At 45.0% G+C, this 25,613-nt stretch overlaps 1 protein-coding gene across 2 annotated transcripts in view; it reads left to right on the top strand.

Annotated features, from left to right (window-relative positions):
- Positions 1-25,613, top strand: part of LOC139233861 (anion exchange protein 2-like) — an 81,669-nt gene that overhangs the window by 40,410 nt on the left and 15,646 nt on the right. For both annotated transcript variants that reach the window (XM_070864459.1, XM_070864460.1), the window contains 8 exons: positions 766-950; positions 4,752-4,965; positions 9,504-9,710; positions 15,838-15,986; positions 16,683-16,877; positions 19,767-19,937; positions 20,998-21,087; positions 21,694-21,851. In XM_070864459.1, coding sequence (XP_070720560.1) covers positions 766-950; positions 4,752-4,965; positions 9,504-9,710; positions 15,838-15,986; positions 16,683-16,877; positions 19,767-19,937; positions 20,998-21,087; positions 21,694-21,851 — 1,369 coding nt within the window. The remainder of the gene's footprint in view (positions 1-765; positions 951-4,751; positions 4,966-9,503; positions 9,711-15,837; positions 15,987-16,682; positions 16,878-19,766; positions 19,938-20,997; positions 21,088-21,693; positions 21,852-25,613) is intronic.

Below are 25,613 nucleotides of genomic sequence, written 5' to 3'. Positions count from 1 at the left end.
CTTTTGTTACTTTTAAACATTTCTCTTAACTCTTTAGCACCATTATCTCCTCCAGCCTCACTGTCATCAGTACCTCTGTGATCATTTATGTTCACCAAACTGATTTAATGTGTTTCAAGTTTTATGTTTCGTACCTTCACCTTTGCGATCGATTGATGTCTGTCGATGGCCCAAACGCCACTGGATTCAACCCACAAGAAATTGCAGGAAACTGTTTTAAATGGAATTACTTGCAACTAAAAGATATGCCATGAAGTCACGCTGGCCCAGTAGTGTGGATTAATGAGCTGACCAATGTTGAGGCTTGATCCACTGACCTAGCTTGTTGGCAAGATTTAGTTTAGATATGAATTTTTAAATAGAGATCTTTAAAATGATGAAAGATTTTGATAGAGTGGATACAGAGAGAATGTTTCCACTTGTGGGGAAGAGCATAACTAGAGGCCATCAATATAAAAAATCAATTAGGGAATTCAGAAGAGTGGTGAGAATGTGGAACTCGCTGTCACAGGGAAGGGTTGAAGTGAATAGTATCGATGCATTTAAGGGGGGGGTTAGATAAGCATATGAGGGAGAAAGGAATAGAGGGTTATGCTGATAGGTTTAGATGAGGAAAGACGGGAGGAGGCTCGAGTGGAGCATAAACGCCGGCATGGACTGGTTGGGCCGAATGGTCTGTTTCGGTGCTGTATATCCGATGTAATGAATTGAAATGTATCTGAGTGAGATACCGAAAATACTCTAAGAATGCTTTCCCTTTGACAGGTTGTGTGGAGTCTCTGCATTGGCCAAGTATGGCCTTTGTGCGACTGAAGAAGGCTGTTCAACTGGAGTCAGTCCTGGAAATTCCCATCCCTATCCGATTTATTTTTTTGCTCCTGGGTCCCAGCACTTCGAGCCTGGACTACTATGAAATTGGACGTTCCATTTCAACTTTAATGTCAGACAAGGTATGAAAAATTTCTCAAGTTTTGAGACTTCTAGCACATGCAATTCACACCTCATTGTTGCAAGCTCATGGAAACCAACTTCTTACCAAGACTGAAGCTCAATTATTGGCCATCATGGAACTTGCATCAGAATTTGTTGCACTTTGAAGTGTGTAATATCAGGGTTTGTTATAATGACGCTATAATGCTTATCTGGGTGACGGATGACCCTGCCACAAATAACCATTTCTTATCCTAGGTCAGCTTAGCAGGGATCAAGGCAGTGTGATGAACTGTTCGATTCATTAACAGTTTTAACCATCTTACAGAGCCAGGTATTACATTGTTTTGTATTCATTTCAGTAATAGAATATCTGAACAGTCAGGATGATGTCTTGCTTTCCACTACTAGTGGTAGATAGTAAACAAGATAAAGGGGTTAGCAGACTACAGTGAGAGAAGTCAAGTATGAAACACAGAAACATAGAAAATAGATGCAGGAGTAGGCCATTCAGCCCTTCGAGCCTGCACCACCATTCAATATGATCATGGCTGATCATGCAACTTCAGTACCCCATTCCTGCTTTCTCTCCATACCCTTTGATCCCTTTAGCCATAAGGACCACATCTAACTCCCTTTTGAATATATCTAACGAACTGGCCTCAACAACCTTCTGTGATAGAGAATTCCACAGGTTCATAATTCTCTGAGTGAAGAAGTTTCTCCTCATCTCGGTCCTAAATGGCTTACCCCTTATCCTTAGACTGTGACCCCTGGTTCTGGACTTCCCCAACATCGGGAACATTCTTCCTTCATCTAACCTGTCCAATCCCATCAGAATTTTATATGTTTCTATGAGGTTCCCTCTCATTCTTCTAAATTCCAGTGAATATAAGCTTAGTCGATTTCTTCATATGTCAGCCCTGCCATCCCGGGAATCAGTCTGGTGAACCTTCGCTGCAGTCCTTCAATAGCAAGAATGTCCTTCTCAGATTAGTAGACCAAAACTGTATACAATATTCAAGGTGTGGCCTCATCAAGGCCCTGTACAACTGCAGTAAGACCTCCCTGCTCCTACACTCAAATCCTCTTGCTATGAAGGCTAACATGCCATTTGCCTTCTTCACCGCCTGCTGTACCTGCATGCCAACTTTCAATGACTGATGTACCATGACACCCAGGTTTCATTGCACCTCCCCTTTTCCTAATCTGTCACCATTCAGATAATATTCTGCCTTCCTGTTTTTGCCCCCAAAGTGGATAACCTCACATTTATCCACATTATACTGCACCTGCCATGCATTTGCTCACTCACCTAACCTGTCCAAGTCACCCTGCAGCCTCTTAGCATCTTCCTCACAGCTCACGCTGCCGCCCAGCTTCGAGTCATCTGCAAACTTGAAGATATTATATTCAATTCCTTCATCCAAATCATTAATGTGTATTGTAAATAGCTGGGGTCCCAGCACTGAACCTTGCGGTACCACACTAGTCACTGCCTGTCATTCTGAAAAGGACCCGTTTATTCCTACTCTTTGCTTCCTGTCTCTATCCACGTCAGTGCATTACCCCCAATCCTTAATTTTGCGCACTAATTTCTTGTGTGGAACCTTGTCAAAAGCCTTTTGAAAGTCCAAATACACCACATCCACTGATTCTCCTTTGTCCATTCTACCAGTTACGTCCTCAAAAAATTCTAGAAGATTTGTCAAGCATGATTTCCTTTTCATAAATCCATGCTGACTTGGACCGATCCTGCCACTGCTTTCCAAATGCGCTGCTATTTCATCTTTAATAATTGATTCCAACATTTTCCCCACTACCGATGTCAGGCTAACTGGTCTATAATGGCTATGCTACAATGTGCTACTAATTTGCCACCGGCTGGAATAGCTTTTAGCTGAATCATTCCGTTAGGTCCGCACCTCATATCAATGGAATTTTCAGTCTCTAAAAGAATCGTGTGGTTCATTTTCCTTTTGATTTACCTTGCCACCTACATTCACGTTGGACAAGATTCGCTCCGTGTAAGTTTAGAAGTGTCGGCAGCAACTCTATAGCTGCAGATCCAATGTAAATCTGGAATATTGGCCCAATGTGTAGGGATTCAGGTTGTACCTGAATTCAGTCAGTTTCAACCACTGACGGTGATTAACTGATTTTTTTTATGGCCAGCAGAAACTGCCTCTGTGTTAATCCAACTAACATCATTGGGATGCAACTTCAGGTGTGAGGTACCGAAACAACATGCTGAATAACATCATGTATCGATGTTGCAATTGAAAGTCGGTCCTCAGCATTTCTGTGTTCATGTTCGTACTATCATCAAACACATGTGGAGCTAGCTCATTGCAATTACCATCACTGAAAAATCTGTGCGAGAAGGGTAAAGGTTTCCACATACACTTTAACCATTGGCAGATTCTTTTAGAGACTGAAAATTCCATTGATATGAGGTGCGGACCTAATGGAATGATTCAGCTAAAAGCTATTCCAGCCGGTGGCAAATTAGTAGCATATTGTAGCTTAGCCATGCTTGACTTCTCTCACTATGGTCTGCTAACCCCTTTATCTTGTTTACCACCTCCCACTAGTAGCAGAAAGCAAGACGTCATCCTGACTGTTCAGATCTTCTAATTAATACAAAACAATGTAGTACCTGGCTCTGTAAGATGGTTAAAACTGTTAATGAATAGAACAGTCCTCACTCTGCCTTGATCCCTGCTAAGCTGACCTAGAATAAGAAATGTTCATTTGCGACATTCTTGTAACTCCCTGCGTGCTCCGGGAAATTGTCAAACATGATTGCCAGTCATTCAATGGAATACTGAATACACAAATCGTGAAGTGCGTGTCAAAATTATAGTATCCAGGTTCAACCACCAGCAGTGTCTCCCAATGGAAATGAATAGTGACTTGGTTACCACTAGGTATAAACCCCGATATTAAACAGTCTAGAAATACTAATAAACCCTTAGAACGGAAATAGGGGGAAATTGCGTACCGTCCCGGTTGGGGGCTGTGAGGTGGGGCTTTTTGCGCAGGCGCGGAGTTCATGCTCCGCGAGCTAAATTGGGTTTGCCTCCCCCGAGAGGAGGTGGGACCAGGGCACTAACCAGCATGAATTTTCCAGTGCTATGCAGGGGGGGGGGGGGAGTGGAGGGGGCTTGTAGCGCTGGCGGGAAGACAGGACCCTCCCCTTTCCAGTAAAGGGGAGGGCCACGCTGCCGACTCTACAGGAGGGAGACTACCAGGGAGCGCGGTGCCGTGCCAGCAGCCCAGCACACAAGCAGAGCGCCAGGCTGCAACATCGCAGCACGGACCCCCGCGTTCTGCGCTGAAGAAGGCCGCACCTCCCCTTTCATTCTCACCTCGCAAGCGGCTAACAGCCCGGTGCGCGCCCCACGAAGCCGGCACGAGCATTGCCCGTGGCAGTCTCACAGACCGCTGTCGAATATTTGATCCGGGGCGAAAACAGGTCGCTGCGCACAGTGATGACGTCGTCGCCAGTACAGCGAGCCGAGGCGCTACCGGTGGAAGGGAGGCGCTATTGGTTAGCGCCACCGCTAAACTCCCACGTGTCGATAGCAACGCCGTGCCTGGGCGAGGAAGTTATTTACGCCCTGTTAGCACCCCTGGGCCAGTAACGGGAGGCGCAAACCACGCAAATTCTTCCCCCAAAGAGTCTAGAGTCCCAGTGCCTAGTAGGATCTTTTGTTGTTCATTGTTAAGGGTGCCTGGAGAAAGATACTTCCCTGGTAGTGGAAAATCTTCATGAGGTGCTTTAATTACTTTCTGGATCAATTCTCGTGTTTCTCCAGATATTCCACAAAATGGCATATGAAGCAGGGAGTCGGTACGATTTGCTGAATGGTATCAGTGAGTTCCTAGACTGCAGTATTGTCATTCCCCCATCAGAGGTTCAGGATGAGGAACTGCTAAGATCTCTGATGCCCTTTCAGCATGAAATGTTGATGAAGAGGCAGAAACAGCAGAAAGAGAAGTTGGCAAAAGAACAAGACTATCCCCAGACAGGTAAGCCAACGTCTCTTTACAGTCGTACACGAAGCTAATACGAGCAGTCGAGCAGAGAAAGGAATTTCAGGGGCCAAAATTGTCCCTTCCCTTTAAGGCCTGTTACCGCCGGACATCGGCGGCTACGCTGATTTTTCGTGTAATGGCCGCCATTTTGAAAATCCGTTCCTGCGATATCCCGGTGGTCACCCGCTCCCCACCACCAACACCCCCCCCACCCCCCACCCCACCGCTCCACTGCTGCCGATCTGTCCTAAGTGCATCATCAGAGCGCACGCCGCTGATGTTCCCCCACCCCCCCCCACCCCCGATGGCAAAATTCCGCCGAAAAAATCTTGCTCCCGCCGCGCGGTGCCAAAAGCTGCTTTTTTTTCTGCTGGTGTACTGAAGTTGTAGTGCTTGTAAAATGGCAGGGCGGCTCCCATTAAAGGGGAATACCTATTGCCGCTGCCGCCATGTTTTCTTTTGTCGGCTGACTGCCATGTCGGGCTGACAATTATGTCCCCGGGTTTGGCAGGGCCGCCAACAGGCAGCCTGGCCCCTCCTCTTGGGTGCCAGGTCACTGGCTCGGCCGAAACCCTGCCTGGTGGCCTCGTGGACTGAACTTAAAAAATCCCGCAGGCTTTCCCCTTTAAGTGAAGGGGAGAGTTGTGGTGACGCGGTGCCTTGATGATGTCATCAGCGCTCCACTGATGATTGACAGTGGCGGCCACTCCGCCCGCCCCTAAGTACCGCATCTCTAGACTGCGAACTTCCGCTTATCGTCGTACATCCGCCCCATTATGAACGACCTCCGGTCCGTCGAAAAACCCCGCCAAAGAGCAGAACTTCGCTCCAGAAGCCAACGCATCCATCGCGCCAGTAAAAACCACTTAAACAGGGTAGATACGCCCCCTTTCCAACGGTGTGCTATTTCGGTTCCTCAGTCTCTGCCATGAAACATATCCTATATATCCTGCTAATTCCAGGAACACAGTCCTAGCCACATACCCCACAACCGCACCTATGGTCCCAGGAGCACCATAGAAATCATAGAATCTTACAGCATATAAGGAGGCCATTCAGCCCATTGTGCCTGTGCCAGCTCTTTAATTGAGCTGCCCAATTAGTCCCACTCCCCGCTCTTTCCCCATTGACCTGAAAATGTTTTACTTTTCAGTTTTTTAATGCAATTCCCTTTTGATAGTAATATTGAATCCATTGTGTTCCTAACACAGATGAGACTGCACATAGGGAGGTTAAAGTAACAGTGACCTCAGTCTTTATTAAGACACTCCAGAGTGAGGAGCAGGCCTTAGGATGCTGGGATCCCTTGGGACTTCAGGGGATGCGCTCCCTGGTGGCGGAACATGGGAGTGCATGCTTTACAGATACACAACAGAATCTGCTTCTACCGCCCTTTCAGGCAGTGTATTCCAGATCATAACAATTTGTTGTGTAAAAAAAATTCTCCTCATCTCACCTCTGGTTCTTTTGCCAATTAACTTACATTTAGGTCCTCTAGTTATCGACCTTCCTGCTGTGGAAACAGTTTCTCCTTATTTACTCTCTAAAAACCTTCATGATTTTGAACACCTTTATTAAGTCTCCCCGTAACCTTCTCTGCTATATGGAGAGATGTCCCAGCTCAACTAGAGTTTCCACATAACTAAAGTCTCTCATCTCTGGTATAGTACACTGTTATGTAGTATAACTGCATTTTCCAAAGATCCCTAAACCACAACTCATGCCATATACCATACAAGTATAAGCCAAGAATAACTTGGGTGCAAGGTGTCTCACTAGTAGGAAACCCTTCTGAAATCAAAAACATCCATGTTTTGTCCTCTCCATTTCTGTAGATTGGTTTGAATGTTGTTTAAACGCAGAGCGTTTGGAATATCAACAAGCAGATTGTCTGGAAAGAATTGCGGGTACTGACAGCGTAGACTGAGATCAGCGGAGATAAACAGCGTATTTTACAGTGGCCAGATGCAAAATGGAATCTGGAGGCAGTACCTTTCATTTGGGCAAATTTAGCGTTGTTTGCATTTCGCGTTGCGAATCACAGGTGGAAATATCCCACACGAGCAGATCAGAAATAAACCAGTAATTGAGAGGCTGGATGTCCTCACTGGCATCTGGTTATATTCGGATGCACAAGGAGCCGCAGTTGTGTGGAACAGGCTGGATGGTCCTTTCCTGTCTGTCGTTGTCCGTATTGTTCTATATGATTGTATAATGTTGCAGAATTCCAGTTTTACGTTTGGCTAAGATTGTGACCAATATTCGCTCAGTTTGGATAGCACTGCTTTAGTAAGCAGCTTCACCACTCTGATTACAGATAAGCTTGCTCAAGATGGATTGATTACTTTGGCAACAGACATTGTGGTGATTAATCCCGATATTACCAGCTGCTTCCAGACATCTTTAGGATTTATACAGTAATCCAAAATGACCACGGGAGGTCACAACAATTCGGTTTCTCGGTAGAAAACGTCCTTGAAACTGTGCTTTAGCGACTGGAGACATAGCCACAGTATTATGCCATTGTATGAGCGGTGTAGATGAAAGGCAGCATGAGTTAGTGCAGACAGGGAAGAAAGTATAAGGGAGTTTGATCAGCAGTCATTGGGGAGAGCAGACAATGTGGGCAACAGTCAGTGTACCACACAGCAAGGACATCAGGCGACATGGATGCTGGGCAACATGGATAGTGAACTGTGTAAATAGTGGTGTGCAGAATGTAGAAGAAATATGAGATTATATGGATTGTGCTCAACGTGAGACGGGCAGGAAACGGTCGGCACAAGGAGGTGTAGATAGCAGGATGGTGCGGTAGCAGTCAGTGCCAGAAGCTGCGGACAGCGAAATAGTGGGCAAAGCAGTCAGTATTGGAGAGGTATGTGTAGCAAATAGTGTGAGATATTACTGAGGAGTGAACTCTGAGGTAATGTTGAAAACAATGTGTTGTGGGTAGTGGACAGCATGAAGTGATGTAGACAGATTTAATTGTGAGATAGTGTGGGTGTATTGTATTTGCTTCATGGGCTCTTCACTTAAGAATCATATGCAACACATTGCTATTAAGAACTAGTTTGTTTATTAACAAAGGTTTAACAATCACACTACTCGTTACCAGCTCATCCACGAGGCTCACAATGGCATACCTCATCGTGGATGACCTAGACTCAACTGACTGGGGTTTTATTGAGTCTTGTGAACATCACATGACTGGCTAAGCCACTCACAATGCAACAGCTCTGCAAACCTGTGAGCATGCTCATTGGTGCATACATTATGTGGGTAAGGATTAGAATCATATTGAATCTAATCCAGGACAGCAAGGACAGTTACTGATGAAACATAGGAACATAGGAACAGGAGTAGGCTATTCAGCCTCTCGAGCCTGTTCTGCCATTCAATGAGATTGTGGCTGATCTGTGATCTAACTCCATACATCTGTCTTTGGCCAATATCCCTTAATACCTTTGATTAACAAAAAGCTATCAATCTCCAAATTAAAATGAACAATTGATCTAGCATCAATTGCTGTTTGCAGAAGAGAGTTCCAGACTTCTACCACCCTTTGTGTGCAGAAGTGTTTCCTCATTTCACTCCTTTTAGACTGTGCCCCCTTGTCCTAGAATCTCCAACCAGCAGAAATAGTTTCTCTCTATCTACCCCAGCTGTCCCCCTTAATATCCTGAAAAAATTGATCAAATTACCCCTTAACCGTCTAAATTCTAGGGAATACAACCATAATTTGTGTAATCTCTCCTCATAACTTAACTCTTGATGTCGGTGTTTCATTCTGGTAAACCTATGCTGCACTCCCTCCAAGGCCAATATATCCTTCCTCAGGTCTGGTGCCCAGAACTGCTCACAGTACTCCACGTGTGATCTAACCAGGGTTTTGAACAGCTGCAGCATAACGTCTACCCTCTTGTACTCTAGTCCTTTAGATATAAAGGCCATCATTCCATTCACCTTTTTGGTTATTTTCATGACATGTTAATGATCTATGTATCTGAACCCCCAAGTCTCCTTGGACACCCACTGTTTTTAGCTTTTCCCCATTTAGAAAGTACCCTGTTCTATCCTCACATTTGCCTACATTGAAATCCATTTGCCATAGTTTTGCCCATTCACATAGTCTAGCAATATTCCTTTGTAATTTTATGCTTTCATCTACACTGCCTACAATGCCACCTATCTTTGTGTCATCGGCAAATTTGGATACGACTTTCTATGCCATCATCTAAGTCGTTAATAAATACTGCGAATATTTGAGGCCCCGACACAGATCCTTACGGGACACCACTAGTCGTATCCTGCCAATTTGAGTACCTACCCATTATCCCTACTCTCTGTCTCCTGCCACTCAGCCAATTTACTAACTAAGTCAATAATCTGCCCTCAATTCCATTAGATAACAGTCTCTTACGTGGGACTTTATCCCACGTAGTCCCCAAAAGCTCGTGAAAATGGTCTTGGGAAGTGGGTTGGTTTAGATATTGGGTCCAACTCTGCTGATGTCAATGTGTCTATCATTCCAGCTGCAGAACAACCGTCACCAGCTGACGAGGATGATCCTCTCAAAAGAACGGGGAAACCATTTGGAGGTTTAATCCGGGATATCAAGCGTCGCTATCCCAAATACCTGAGTGACATCAAAGACGCCCTGAATGCTCAGTGTCTGGCGGCAATTATTTTCATTTATTTTGCTGCCTTGTCTCCTGCCATCACCTTTGGAGGCCTCCTTGGTATGAAGTTATCATGAGAATTACTTTTCATCCCTTTAGGAATTCAAAAAACAAATATATAATCACGGAAGCAAATGTATTTTCATTGAAAGCGCTTTATCTAAAGCATCTGGTGGTGATGTAATCAACCGATAACTCCCTCAATAATGTTGGAATGAGTAACTATACATACCTCCCCCAAAATAACTGTGTGATTGTAGAATACGGCCTAGGTTGAAACCATCATCATAGGCAGTCCCTCGAAATCGAGGAAGATTTGTTTCCACTCTAAAAGTGAGTTCTCAGGTGGCTGTACAGTTCAATGCAGGAATTACAGTTTCTGTCACAGGTGGGACAGACAGTGGTTGAAGGAAAGGGTGGGTGGGGAGTCTGGTTTGCCGCACGCTCCATCCGCTGCCTGCGCTTGTTTTCTGCATGCTCTCGACGACGAAACTCAAGGTGCTCAGCGCCCTCCTGGATGCTCTTCCTCCACTTAGGGCGGTCTTTCGCCAGGGACTCCCAAGTGTCGGTGGGGATGTTGCACTTTATCAAGGAGGCTTTAGAAACATAGAAACATAGAAACATGGAAAATAGGTGCAGGAGTAGGCCATTCAGCCCTTCTAGCCTGCACCGCCATTCAATGAGTTCATGGCTGAACATGAAACTTCAGTACCCCCTTCCTGCTTTCTCGCCATACCCCTTGATCCCCCGAGTAGTAAGGACTTCATCTAACTCCCTTTTGAATATATTTAGTGAATTGGCCTCAACTACTTTCTGTGGTAGAGAATTCCACAGGTTCACCACTCTCTGGGTGAAGAAGTTTCTCCTCATCTCGGTCCTAAATGGCTTACCCATTATCCTTAGACTGTGACCCCTGGTTCTGGACTTCCCTAACATTGGGAACATTCTTCCTGCATCTAACCTGTCTAAACCCGTCAGAATTTTAAACGTTTCTATGAGGTCCCCTCTCATTCTTCTGAACTCCAGTGAATACAAGCCCAGTTGATCCAGTCTTTCTTGATAGGTCAGTCCCACCATCCCAGGAATCAGTCTGGTGAATCTTCGCTGCACTCCCTCAATAGCAAGAATGTCCTTCCTCAAGTTAGGAGACCAAAACTGTACACAATACTCCAGGTGTGGCCTCACCAAGGCCCTGTACAACTGTAGCAACACCTCCCTGCCCCTGTACTCAAATCCCCTCGCTATGAAGGCCAACATGCCATTTGCTTTCTTAACCGCCTGCTGTACCTGCATGCCAACCTTCAATGACTGATGTACCATGACACCCAGGTCTCGTTGCACCTTCCCTTTTCCTAATCTGTCACCATTCAGATAATAGTCTATCTCTCTGTTTTTACCACCAAAGTGGATAACCTCACATTTATCCACATTATACTTCATCTGCCATTCATTTGCCCACTCACCTAACCTATCCAAGTCACTCTGCAGCCTCATAGCATCCTCCTCGCAGCTCACACTGCCACCCAACTTAGTGTCATCCGCAAATTTGGAGATACTACATTTAATCCCCTCGTCTAAATCATTAATGTACAATGTAAACAGCTGGGGCCCCAGCACAGAACCTTGCGGCACCCCACTAGTCACTGCCTGCCATTCTTAAAAGTACCCATTTACTCCTACTCTTTGCTTCCTATCTGACAACCAGTTCTCAATCCACGTCAGCACACTACCCCCAATCCCATGTGCTTTAACTTTGCACATTAATCTCTTGTGTGGGACCTTGTCGAAAGCCTTCTGAAAGTCCAAATATACCACATCAACTGGTTCTCCTTTGTCCACTTTACTGGAAACATCCTCAAAAAATTCCAGAAGATTTGTCAAGCATGATTTCCCTTTCACAAATCCATGCTGACTTGGACCTATCATGTCACCATTTTCCAAATGCGCTGCTATGACATCCTTAATGATTGATTCCATCATTTTACCCACTACTGAGGTCAGGCTGACCGGTCTATAATTCTCTGTTTTCTCTCTCCCTCCTTTTTTAAAAAGTGGGGTTACATTGGCTCCCTCCACTAGATAGGAACTGATCCAGAGTCAATGGAATGTTGGAAAATGACTGTCAATGCATCCGCTATTTCCAAGGCCACCTCCTTAAGTACTCTGGGATGCAGTCCATCAGGCCCTGGGGATTTATCGGCCTTCAATCCCATCAATTTCCCCAACACAATTTCCCGACTAATAAAGATTTCCCTCAGTTCCTCCTCCTTACTAGACCCTTTGACCCCTTTTATATCCAGAAGGTTGTTTGTGTCCTCCTTAGTGAATACCGAACCAAAGTACTTGTTCAATTGGTCTGCCATTTCTTTGTTCCCCTTTATGACTTCCCCTGATTCTGACTGCAGGGGACCTACGTTTGTCTTTACTAACCTTTTTCTCTTTTCATACCTATAGAAACTTTTGCAATCCGCCTTAATGTTCCCTGCAAGCTTCTTCTCGTACTCCATTTTCCCTGCCCTAATCAAACCCTTTGTCCTCCTCTGCTGAGTTCTAAATTTCTCCCAGTCCCCAGGTTCGCTGCTATTTCTGGCCAATTTGTATGCCACTTCCTTGGCTTTAATACTATACCTGATTTCCCTTGATAGCCACGGTTGAGCCACCTTCCCTTTTTTATTTTTATGCCAGACAGGAATGTACAATTGTTGTAAATCATCCATGCGGCCTCTAAATGTCTGCCATTGCCCATCCACAGTCAACCCCTTAAGTATCATTCGCCAATCTATCTTAGCCAATTCACGCCTCATACCTTCAAAGTTACCCTTCTTTAAGTTCTGGACCATGGTCTCTAAATTAACTGTTTCATTCTCCATCCTAATGCAGAATTCCACCATATTATGGTCACTCTTCCCCAGGGGGCCTCGCACAATGAGATTGCTAATTAATTCTCTTTCATTACACAACACCCAGTCTAAGATGGCTTCCCCCCTAGTTGGTTCCTCGACATATTGGTCTAAAAAACCATCCCTTATGCACTCCAGGAAATCCTCCTCCACTGTATTGCTTCCAGTTTGGCTAGCCCAATCTATGTGCATATTAAAGTCACCCATTATAACTGCTGCACCTTTATTGCATGCACCCCTAATTTCCTGTTTGATGCCCTCCCCAACATCACTACTACTGTTTGGAGGTCTGTACACAACTCCCACTAACGTTTTTTGCCCTTTGGTGTTCTGCAGCTCGACCCATATAGATTCCACATCATCCAAGCTAATGTCTTTCCTAACTATTGCATTAATCTCCTCTTTAACCAGCAATGCTACCCCACCTCCTTTTCCTTTTATTCTATCCTTCCTGAATGTTGAATACCCCTGGATGTTGAGTTCCCAGCCCTGATCATCCTGGAGCCACGTCTCCGTAATCCCAATCACATCATATTTGTTAACATCTATTTGCACAGTTAATTCATCCACTTTATTGCGGATACTCCTTGCATTAAGACACAAAGCCTTCAGGCTTGTTTTTTTAACACCCTTTGTCCTTTTAGAATTTTGCTGTACAGTGGCCCTTTTTGTTCTTTGCCTTGGGTTTCTCTGCCCTCCACTTTTCCTCATCTCCTTTCTGTCTTTTGCTTTTGCCTCCTTTTTGTCTCCCTCTGTCTCCCTACGACATTGGTTCCGGTCCTGGCCAGGTGCAGACCGTCCGGTTTGTACTGGTCCCACCTCCCCCAGAACCGGTTCCAATGCCCCAGGAATTTGAATCCCTCCCTTCTGCACCACTGCTCAAGCCACGTATTCATCTGCGCTATCCTGCGATTCCTACTCTGACTAGCACGTGGCAGTGGTAGCAATCCCGAGATTACTACTTTTGAGGTCCTACTTTTTAATTTAGCTCCTAGCTCCTTAAATTCGTTTCATAGGACCTCATCCCTTTTTTTACCTATATTGTTGGTACCAATGTGCACCACGACAACTGGCTGTTCTCCCTCCCATTTCAGAATGTCCTGCACCCGCTCCGAGACATCCTTGACCCTTGCACCAGGGAGGCAACATACCATCCTGGAGTCTCGGTTGCGGCCGCAGAAACGCCTATCTATTCCCCTCACCATTGAATCCCCTATCACTATCGCGCTCCCACTCTTTTTCCTGCCCTCCTGTGCAGCAGAGCCCCTCTGCTGGTGTCCTTGAAACGTTTCCTCTACCCACCTGGGGCTCACTTGCCGTATAGGAGTTCCGAGTAGAGCGCTTGCTTTGGGAGTCTTGTGTTAGGCATGCGAACAATGTGGCCCACCCAACGGAGCTGGTCGAGTGTGGTCAGTGCTTCGATGCTAGGGATGTTGGCCAGTTCAAGAATTCAGTGTCTGAAACAGAACAGAGGGGCTCAATGTTTCAGAGAGCTGAACGTCAAAAGTGTTAACGAGAAAGGAAGTCTCCGGAAGCAAATTGGCCGAGCGTATCAGAGTTGAACGCAATGTAGAGTATCGCTAAAGATCGGCAAGTAGTAACGTATGGACTGTCTCAGGGCAGAGTGACACAGGGTACCTCTAAGCAGAATAACTCTGATCCCAAGTGGAACTCCAGCATTTCCTCGTGCTTCTAAGAACTTAATTTCACCTTTTTTGACCAACTGGTTCCCCCACCTCAATGTCAAGCTCTTGAATACTGCTTCCATATCTGTGGAGCTGCCTCTAACGCCTCTCTCACATTCCTGCACCTGAAGAGGCTTGCACAATAAGCTATCCATTTCTTTAGCTTTAGCCTCTATCTTCTCTGATTGCGTTACAAGCTTGGCTTATACAGTTTTTAATCTGTATGTGTAGTTTTTTTGTGTGTCCTCTCCTGTTTGTGGCACCTCTGACCTACATAACTATTTCTCATGATAGTCCATTACCAACACACCTTTCCCCAGTAGCCTAACTATATCAAGAGTATGCACCATAACAGAGACTAGGCTGTAGTATTGTTGCAGTATCTGCTGCAGTATGACCTAGCTGATTAATGTAACCTCATTATTACTTCTTGATTTGCCTTGTCTTCCCTCTACTGTTTTTCCCCATGTCGCTGGTTCCCTGTTCTGTGGGCTTGGCCCATTACCTTGCTTTCTCAATTTAAAAAAGCATAGATCGCAAACTACCATAGCCTAAAGTGACACATGTGGCCTGTCTATATCACCCAGAGGCGCAGATTCTCATAAAGTAGTGTATGTCCTTAGCTTTGTTACATGAATCATAGAATTAGAATCATAGAATCATAGAATGGTTACAGCACGGAAGAAGGCCATTCGGCCCGTCGAGCCCGTGCCGGCTCTCTGCAAGAGCACCTCAGCTAGTCCCACTCCCCGCCATTTTCCCGGAGCTCTGCAAATATTTTTCTTTCAGGCACGTATCCAACTCCCTTTTGAAAGCCATGATTGAGTCTGCCTCCACCACCCTTTCAGGCAGTGCATTCCAGATCCTAGCCACTCTCTGTGTAAAAAAAGTGTTTTCTTATGTTACCTTTGGTTCTTTTGCCAATCACCTTAAATCTGTGTCCTCTGGTTCTCGACCCTTCCGCCAATGGGAACAGTTTATCTCCGTCTACTCTGCCCAGACCCTTCATGATTTTGAACACCTCTATCAAAGCTCCTCTCAATCATCTCTGCTCTAAGGAGAACAACCCCAGTTTCTCCAATCTATCCACGTAATTGAAGTCTCTCATCCCTGGAATCATTCTCGTAAATCTTTTCTGCACCCTCTCTAAGGCCTTCACATCCTTCCTAAAGTGCGGTGCTCAGAATTGGACACAATACTCCAGCTGAGGCCGAGCCAGTGTTTTATAAAGGTTCATCATAACATCTTTTATACCCTATACCTCTATTCATGAAGCCCAGGATCCCATGAACTAGTGTTATTGGAGTTCACTAATTATTTATTCCAGTTGTATGATGAGCAATGCTAAAATTAGACTTACCACCTTAAATGCGAATGGGATCAATTTTCTTATAAAAAGAGTAAGAATTGTTTCCCAAACTCTATAATTTGAAGTCTGAGTAGAAGGAATTAAACTAGGTATTGCACCTAGATGGCCTTGATTCCGCCGTGCATACTATTGATGTCAAACACTTGATCCTTGCTCGGCTCCTGGGTGGTTCTATCTGTATTTTCTATGTTCTCAGTGTTATGATGCCTAACTGCTGTCATTTTTGTTTCCAGAGGAGAAGACTGAGGGTTCCATGGGTGTTTCTGAGCTGATTATTTCTACGGCAATTCAAGGAGTCATCTTCTGCCTAATCGGTGCTCAGCCCCTCCTCATATTGGGTTTCTCAGGTCCTCTATTAGTGTTTGAAGAAGCTTATTTTAGAGTAAGTCTCAAGACTTCTTTTTGTTGTGACATTAGGCCCCAATTTTCAGAAGAGTTGAAAAAGGTCACAACCATGTTGAACCCACAATACCATGCCACCTTATTGTGCAGTGGCTGCTGCGAACCTTGCACATTAACTATTTATAAACTGATTTGATTGGATAATGTTGATAAAGAAAAACATAAATAGCTTAAACAGTATTAGAAATGTAGATGGACAAAAAAAACATTCCCATTGGCACTGCTAAGAGGATAACCTGTGCAAAGGTCCCACTGTTTATGTGGTGGGGTCTGGGCACACAATCTAGGAATGTATACTTTGGAAACTCCAACTGCTAACATTGAGCTCTAAGCCTCACTATTGCTTACGTGTTGTATACCGTGGATATGTAAATACTTCCAGCCCCTGAAAGGGTGCAATGGATACCAGCTACCTGTCATATAATGTTGCTATATTCTCACCAAGGACCAGCTGTGCAGAGTGAGCACTTAAATATCAAGCCATCGCCACATGGGCAAATATGTACACACCTATACATGGACTGTTAAAATGAGTGAATGCTACTAGCACGTTACTTAGACAGTGTCTGTGTTACACTGAATGACGCTTAATCACAAAGTGCCTGTATTGAACAGTTGTTACTCTGACAGTGAACATGTTACTCTGAAATCGTCACTCTACACCCTTCTCTTCCAGTTCTGTAAAAGCTTCGATCTGAATTACCTGACAGGCCGGGTTTGGATCGGATTCTGGTTGATTATCATCGTCATCCTTCTCGTTGCCTTCGAAGGCAGCTTCTTGGTTCGGTTCATTTCCCGATTCACCCAGGAGATTTTCTCCATCTTAATCTCCCTCATTTTCATCTTTGAAACCTTCTTCAAGCTGATCAAGGTGCGTACAAACAAACTCAACCATGTGAGGCTAACTGAATAAATGAGCCTGGCACTAACAGAGTGATTCTGAGAGGGACAATAAGGATGGTGTAATGTATGCACCTGTGAGTATGTAGAGCTGTTGACCATTATTTGTAGGGGCTGCTCCTCGATTTCTGGCTGCACTTCAGTCCCACACTCCTGATCTTTGGGCACCCTGTGCGGAGGGGAGCGGGCAGGTCGGAAGATCTCCTCGTAGGACTGCTCCCGGGCATGGCCAAGGGGGCCATCAGCTGGTCCAGGCAGCGGGCGGTCGAGGAGGTCATTCGGCCCGACTGCCTGCCTCTCTTCCGCGGTTACATCCGAGCCAGGGTGTCCCTGGAGATGGAAGATGCGGTGTCCATTGGTACGCTTGCTGCCTTGGGGGACTGGAGTGCATCAAATTTTAATTTGATTGGTTAAAGTTCCATTTTAAGTTTTATTTGTTAATTTGTGTGTTCTAGTGTCCCTTTAATAAGGGAGCACTCGGCTTTATCCATTTCTTTTAAAATAGTTGTAGAGCTGTTGAGTTGTGAGTGGCTTAGCCAATCACATGACGTTCACAAGATTCAATAAAACCCCAGCCAGTTGGGTTCAGGTGATCCACGATGAGGCAGGTGATTGTGAGCCTGGTGGATGAACTGGTAATGTGTAACGTGATTGATAAACCTTTGCTAATAAACCACTAGTTCTTAATAGCAATCTGTTGCTATGAATTCTTAAGCAAAGAACCCATGACACAAATACATTACAGAGGGAGTCCGCCGAAAAAGAACATAACAGAGAATGAGCTTATGAACAAAATTGAAAGAGTGTGTGAGAATGACATTGATAGAGTGTGTTGGACTGACACGAGCAGAGGCTCCATGAGAGGGACACTAATGGAAAGCATGCAAGAAACTCCAATAGAGAGTGCTTGTAGTGGGATTGTTGATCCTATTAGAGTCTGAACATCACCAATCCTATTGTCACAGATACATAAGAACATAAGAAAAAGGAGAAGGAGTTGGCCATACAGCCCCTCGAGCCTGCTCCGCCATTTAATAAGATCATGGCTGATCCGATCATGGACTCAGCTCCACTTCCCTGCCCGCTCCCCATAACCCCTTATCTCCTTATCGTTTAAGAAACTGTCTATTTCTGTCTTAAATTTATTCAATGTCCCATCTTCCACAGCTCTCTGAGGCAGTGAATTCCACAGATTAATAACCCTCTCATCTCAGTTTTAAATGGGCGGGCCCTTATTCTAAGATCATGCCCTCTAGTTCTAGTCTCCCCTATCAGTGGAAACATCCTCCCTGCATTCACCTTGTCAAAACCCTCATAATCATATACATTTCGATAAGATCACCTCTCATTCTTCTGAATTCCAATGAGTAGAGGCCCAACCTACTCAACCTTTCCTCAAAAGTCAACCCCCTCATCCCCAGAATCAACCTAGTGAACCTTCTCTGAACTGCCTCCAAAGCAAGTATATCCTTTCATAAATATGGAAACCAAAACTGCACGCAGTATTCCAGGTGTGGCCTCACCAATACCCTGTATAGCTGTAGCAAGACTTCCCTGCTTTTATGCTCCATCCCCTTTGAAATAAAGGCCAAGATACCATTGGCCTTCCTGATCACTTGCTGTACCTGCATACTATCCTTTTGTGTTTCTTGCACAAGGCCCCGCTGTACTGCGGCACTTTGCAATCATTCTCCATTTAAATAATGGAAACTGAACAATGAACAAGAGTTTTGGAGGGGGCTGAGGTGATGAACCTACTCAGAAATGATTGAAGATACTTTGAGGATCTGAAATCATAACTGGCTTGTGATCCTTGTATAGTGATAGCAGTAAGGAACTAAAGATGAGACACTTTAACGATTAAGGATAACCTGAGCAAATAAGAATGAAGATATGGCAATAATTGAAGAATACTGAGTAATTTATCATTTTAATAACTGTTCATAATGTTCTATGAAATATTTCAGGGTTATTTTAACCTTGGCCAGTCCGGCAGAAACTGGGCTAGCGGGCAGTTATAATCACCCATGTCGACTTACCCAGCGACATCCCCCACCAATCCCATAGGCTACGATTTTAACCTGCTCTTCTGAATGGGGTCCTGCTTTAAATATGCAGATTGGGCACCATCAAGGCCCACTGTTCATTTAATTTTGGCTTCCCCGCCAGGCCAACCAAACGGGAAGAGAAGCCTGGGCTGGGAGAGGGTCTAAAATGTACATTATTTTAATTTATTTTACTTTCCTCGTAGGGCCAGCTACTGCTTCCCATCAATTTTGGGCATGCAAATAAGACTCGGGTGGTAATATCTCCCGGGACTCGTGTTGCAAAGGTCATGACGGTTTGCCCTCCTCGGCTCCCACCCACCCCTAATTGAAATCGTGACCGAGTTTCTAATTGCCAAATCATTGAGATTAGTTCACCAAGCCTGTACAGAGCATTTTTCATCTTTGGATTGGCCAGCCGCAAGCATCACTGAAGAAGGTCGATAATAGATGCTTGGTCCCATCTTTTCTTTTTCACGTCGTCTTGTTCTACACAGAATGTGATCGCATTGGTGTGCAGGCCGTGAGCAGATTACAGATTATTCCCAGTAACACTTGGTTTCGATTAACTCTGCTGGTGTCCGCAAAGGCACTCAGTTGAAAAAATCAGGAGTAAGTTTCAACAATCGTCAGCATTCTCCCTTCTGACTGACTCGCCCATCCTCTTCTCCAGTGGTTGGTCGGAAAAATTATTGAAAAGATGTCATATTATTGGAAATTATTGAAAAGATGTCATTTTTTCCATTCAGCAAAGAAAAGATACATTTAATGGAAGGAAGTTTTGTTTTCATTCATTGTTGCTTTTTTTTAAACAGATTTTTAAGGCCCACCCCTTGCTTGGTACTTACAACACGACTGAGAATGTCATAGATGTGAAGGAAGCACAGCCCAACACCGCCCTGCTGTCCCTTGTGCTGATGTTCGGAACTTTCTTTATTGCCTTTTTCTTGAGAAAATTGAAAAACAGTCAATTCCTTCCAGGATCCGTGAGTAATGCTACTAATAATTAACCTTTCGCAATTTGAACAAACTTTCCATTTCTGAGGATAAATGTTTCTAGTCAACTCCATTTATATGGTCAAGGTGTGCTGCTGAACAATCAGGAAAACTTGATAAACTGTGTCTGTCCAAATGAAACATGTTAACATTCAAACAAAATTCATTTGTTTGACCAGGCAAACCAACAAATCTTTTATATATGTTAATGTCTTAGGTACCTCATAATGCAATCAAGTTTCTCCAGGCTTCCTGACCTGACCCGACCCTTCTCTCCAGACCATGTCACCCAACCCAACCCTTCAGGCCTCCCATATAAACCCAATTCTTCAAACCCGCCTGATCCCAACTGATCTCTCAGGTCTCCATGATCCATCCCAACCCAATCCCATCCAAATTTTCCTGACCTCGTCAACTTTCCAGGCCACCCCAATTCAGCCTGGGCTCTCCAATGACCTCCCCACCGCCCCCACCCCCGCACCAATGCAACTAAAATTCATTCTTCAGGCTCCTGTAGTACATCTATTGAATTAGAGAACATGCATTTTATTCGTGTCACCATATGGTATCTGCAGTCCGTCAGACCAGATTTGTACAACATCCATACTGGACAAATCAGAAGTGCATGACTATCTTCATTATAGTTTCAGGAAGGATTGGTCACACTGGATTGTTATGAATGTTTTGTATCCTCTCAGTCAAGGGTTTGACTCACATGACTGTGTAATTATTGGATATATCACGTGCTCCAGTAGCAGTTGCTCAGAACTTTGTTACATGGCAACTCTAACTCCCAATGACAGAATTAAGATCTATTATGTAACTATTCCCCCCACCACCACACACCCTCTGTCACTTAGTAAGCATGCCCCCGCACCACCCCCCTCCCCGCCCCATAACAGTACATAGAAAAAACTCTCACTGCGAAATCTCCCCTCCACACCCAGAGGCAGTGCTATTGCTCCACTTAGACAACGACATGCTTAGCTGGGCATTCTATCACTTGTTGTGAACCTTATGGTGAAAGCTGCCCCCTTTTCCTCCTTTTAGATCCGGCGTGTGATTGGCGACTTTGGTGTTCCCATTGCCATCCTGATCATGGTGCTGGTAGATTTCTTCATTAAAGACACCTACACGCAGGTTAGTGGGTTCACGGATTACCATCTGGTAAATAACGGCTCTCTGCTTTGGATGGGGAAGTAAGCAAGATTTCTCTAGCGTCAAGTTGGCTCTCAGAAGAGGCGTCTGGCAGTCAGTGATTGAAACTGAGCTTGGCTCTGTGGCAGACTCGGTAATCTGATTCCACATAGCAGGATGGTCTGCAATACTCCATGATGTTATTGACGATTGATCAGATCTCCTGGCTTATTGATGGGACTGGGAAGGGTTGGTCTGTTACAGTCAGTTGGTGTTCTTTCCACTGGACTCTAGATACCGTCAAAAATTAATGTCCTAAAGATAGAACTAACAGCTAGAAGATTACCAGTGCTGTATGATGGTAAATTGTATGATCTTGGCTGGTTGCACTCCAGCAGTACCCTCCGGGGGCGTTAATGAGAGGTACAAATGACCCGAATTTCTACTCCATAGAATCATACTGGTCTCTTAAACATGGTGTTGCTTTTTGCACAGGTCAGACACCCAGCTGACCAAAATAAAATGTAGTCAATAATGTTGGTTATTATGTGTATGGCTGTTTATTTTACACAAAGCTATTTAACCTCAATCTAATTCTTTTCATTGTAGAAACTCTTTGTTCCAGACGGTCTTCAAGTGACAAGCCCCAAAAAGAGAGGCTGGTTTATCCACCCTCTTAAAGACCTCCCCTATTGGATGATGGCTGCCTCATTTGTTCCAGCCATCCTGGTTTTTATCTTGGTCTTCATGGAATCTCAAATCACAACGTAAGTGCTTTGAAGACAATATCTGAGGCCAAAGGTGCAGGTAAAGCTATATTCATGTTGAATGATCTATTGTTTAAAACACTGTTCTAAAGTTCTTTGGGGAACCTTCTAGGGTGGTACTATCCAGTACATATATTTTTATTTCAAATGTCTTTGTGCTGTGAGGGTTGTTTCCTGAGACCTGAAGACTGGCTATCCTCCTCACTAACTACAGAGGTACACAGGGCAAGTCAGAATTACAAAAGTATTGAGCCTGAAATTCTGATGTCCCGGGCCCATACAAAGTGTCTACGCAAAATGTGCATGCGCTGAAAACCGGCTTTTCCGACAGGTCTTCCCCATGCGCTAGAGAACTATGAGTTCTCGAGCAAAATTCCGACTTTTAGAGATCTTCTGCCCAGGATTAGGGCACGAAAGTTCTGCGCGAGATAAAGCAGGTGTACAGCCTGCGTTCTGTGTGCAGAGGCGCTGGTGAGGTACCGTGTTATAGTTTATTATAGTCTATTGCAGCTTGACTTGTAAAATATGATCGACTTTAAGCAAGTGTACACGAGTGTCAACAGTAAATTGGGTGAAATCGATACTCTAGACTAAACTATTTCAACTCTATTTATGCGGATCAACTAGTTTTTTAAAATATAGAGATGGGAAACCTATGGATAGCACAATGTTTACTATTGGTCTTCAAGTTAGTCGATTTAGCAGTGATAATAAAGAGTAAAGTCTTAAAAATGAAGTGCAATACAGCAGCAATAACACGTGTAATAGTGAGCCAAGAGAATGAGCCTGGAAATGAAAGGGTGTAGATTCAGCAAGAGAGGACAGAGCTACGGAAAAATAAATGAGAATTGTTATGTCTTAAATAAAGAGTCAGACTAGATACTGCAAACTCAAAGTAAGTGTGACCGTAGTCCTTTATTGCAGATCTCAGAGTGTCTCTCCAGCCTGCGAGGCCTCCTTATATACAGGTGCTCCCAAAGGATTGTGGGATCCCTTGGGACTCTAGGGGATATGCCCTCTGATGGTTAGATATGGTAATTACAGGCTAACATACATAATAGCACTCCCCCCGCCAAAGTCAATAGTGTAACTATTTACAATGTGAGTCGATCTGGGGCCTTCCTTTTCCTGGTTGATCGTCTCGGTGCAAATGCTGGTGTTGGTGAGTCGTTTGTTGGGCCTTCGCTGACTGCTGTGCCGCTGGCCTTGCTGGACTGCTGGGCATGGTGAATGCTGCTGGGCTGCTGCGGGTGATGGGTTCTGCTTCGACGCCAACCGCTGGGTCGGTTGCCACTTGTGTTGGAGGGTCGAAAAAGGTAGAGTTTAATGTGGGTTGTTCTGGATAGTCTGTAAATCTGAGTTTGGTTTGGTCCAAGTGTTTCCTGCAGGTGAGTCCATTTGCGAATTTGATCACAAACACCCTACTCCCCTCTTTGGCCAAAACAGTGCCAGCAATCCATTTGGGACCTTGTCCATAGTTCAACACAAATATAGGATCATTTACTTCAATTTCACGTGACACATTTGCGCGATTATGATATGTATTCTGTTGAAGCCGCCTGCTCTCTACCTGTTTGTGTAGATCAGGGTGGACTAACGAGAGCCTTGTCTTTTGTGCCCTTTTCATGAGCAGTTCAGCAGGAGGAACCCCGGTGAGCGAGTGGGGTCTTGTGCGGTAACTAAGCAGTACTCGAGATAAGCGAGTCTGCAGTGAGCCTTCAGTTACCCTTTTCAAGCTCTGCTTGATTGTTTGAACTGCTCGTTCTGACCACTGGACATTGGCTTAGACGTGACATGTTTGACCCCATTGCAGGTCATGAATTCCATGAATTCGGCACTGGTAAAGCACGGCCCATTGTCACTCACAAGGACATCAGGCTGGCCATGCGTGGCAAACATGGCCCGTAGGCTTTCAATGGTGGCAGCAGATGTGCTTGCCGACATTATTACACATTCAATCCATTTGGAGTACGCATCTACAACCACTAAAAACATTTTTCCCAAGAATGGGCCTGCATAGTCGACCTGAACCCTAGACCATGGTTTGGAGGGCCAAGACCATAAACTTAGTGGCGTCTCCCTGGGTGCATTGCTTAACTGGCAACATGTATTACATTTGTGCACACAGAACTCTAAGTCTGCATCGATACCAGGCCACCACACGTGGGATCTGGCTATCGCTTTCATCATTACAATGCCTGGGTGGGTACTGTGGAGATTACTAATGAAAGTGTCCCTGCCCTTTTTTGGCACAACTACTTGATTACCCCCTAGGAGGCAGTCTGCCTGTATAGACATTTCATCTCTGCGCCGCTGGTACGGCTTTATTTCTTCCTGCATCTCTAACGGGACACTAGACCAACTCCCGTGGAGCACACAGTTTTTTACTAAGGACAGTCAGGGGTCCTGGCTTGTCCAGGTTCTAATCTGTCGGGCGGTAACAGGTGATTGTTCACTCTCGAATGCTTCCATTACCATAAATAAATCTGCGGGCTGTGCCATCTCCACCCCGGTGGTGGGCAATGGTAGCCTACCGAGAGCATTGGCACAGTTTTCTGTGCCTGGCCTGTGGCGGATGGCGTAGTTGTGCGCAGACAACGTGAGCGGGAGGTGGGTGGGGTGGCTTGACCCATCCACCTCCACGGAGGTGTGTGGGGGACCTGACCCATCCACCTCCATGGCACGAACCTGGTATTGCAGTACTTCCAGGAACGGTGCAGGGCTCTAGGCCTTTTGGCTAAGAGCATTGGCGCAGAGTGATCCTTGGCGTGTGCAAGGTGACCTCTGGCGTTTGTGATTTGACAAAGAATTGGAACGATTGGCTACGAATTTCAAAAAAAAAAAAAAACGTGAGCACCCATCTCTGGATGCGGGCCGATGCATTTTATTTATCCCCTTATTTTCAGAAAAGAGGGATATAAGTGGCTTATGGTCGGTTTCCAATTCAAATTTGAGCCCGAATAGATATTGATGCATTTTCTTTACCCCATAAACACATGCCAACGCTTCTTTTTCGATCATAGTGTAGGCCCTCTCGGCCTTAGACAGACTTCTGGATGCATAAGCAACCGATTGCAATTTCCCAAATTCATTAGCTTGTTGCAATACACACCCAACCCCATACGACGACGCATCGCATGCTAGTACCAAACATTTATATGGATCGTACAATACAAGCAATTTGTTTGAGCATAACAGCTTCCTAGCTTTCTCAAAGGCATTTTCTTGGCTTTTACCCCATACCCATTCATCTCCTTTACTCAGTAAAGAGTGCAGGGGTTCTAACAATGTGCTAAGACCCAGTAAGAAGTTACTAAAATAGTTCAGGGGTCCTAGAAACGATCGCAGCTCCATCACGTTCTGTGGTCTCAGTGCGTTCTTGATTGCCACCGTCTTCGAATCGGTGGGCCTGATGTCATCCGCCGCGATTCTTCTCCCCAGGAACTCTACTTCAGACGTCAGGAAAACACACTTCGAGCATTTTAGCCTGAGCCCCACATGATTAAGCCGACTAAGAAACTCCTCCAGGTTCTGCAGATGCTCTATGGTGTCCCAACCAGTAACCAAGATGTCGTCCTGAAAGACCACGGTGCGTGGAACCGACTTCAGCAAGCTTTCCATGTTCCTCTGGAATATCGCCGTGGCCGATCGAATCCCAAACGGGCATCTGTTGTAAACTAAAAGACCTTTGTGCGTGTTGATGCAGGTGAGGCCTTTCGAAGATTTCTCCAGCTCCTGCGTCATGTAGGCTGAGGTCAAGTC

This window comes from Pristiophorus japonicus, chromosome 21, assembly GCF_044704955.1.
Source record: "Pristiophorus japonicus isolate sPriJap1 chromosome 21, sPriJap1.hap1, whole genome shotgun sequence".
Lineage (NCBI taxonomy): Eukaryota > Metazoa > Chordata > Chondrichthyes > Pristiophoridae > Pristiophorus > Pristiophorus japonicus.
This window is presented reverse-complemented; position numbering and strand designations above follow the sequence as displayed.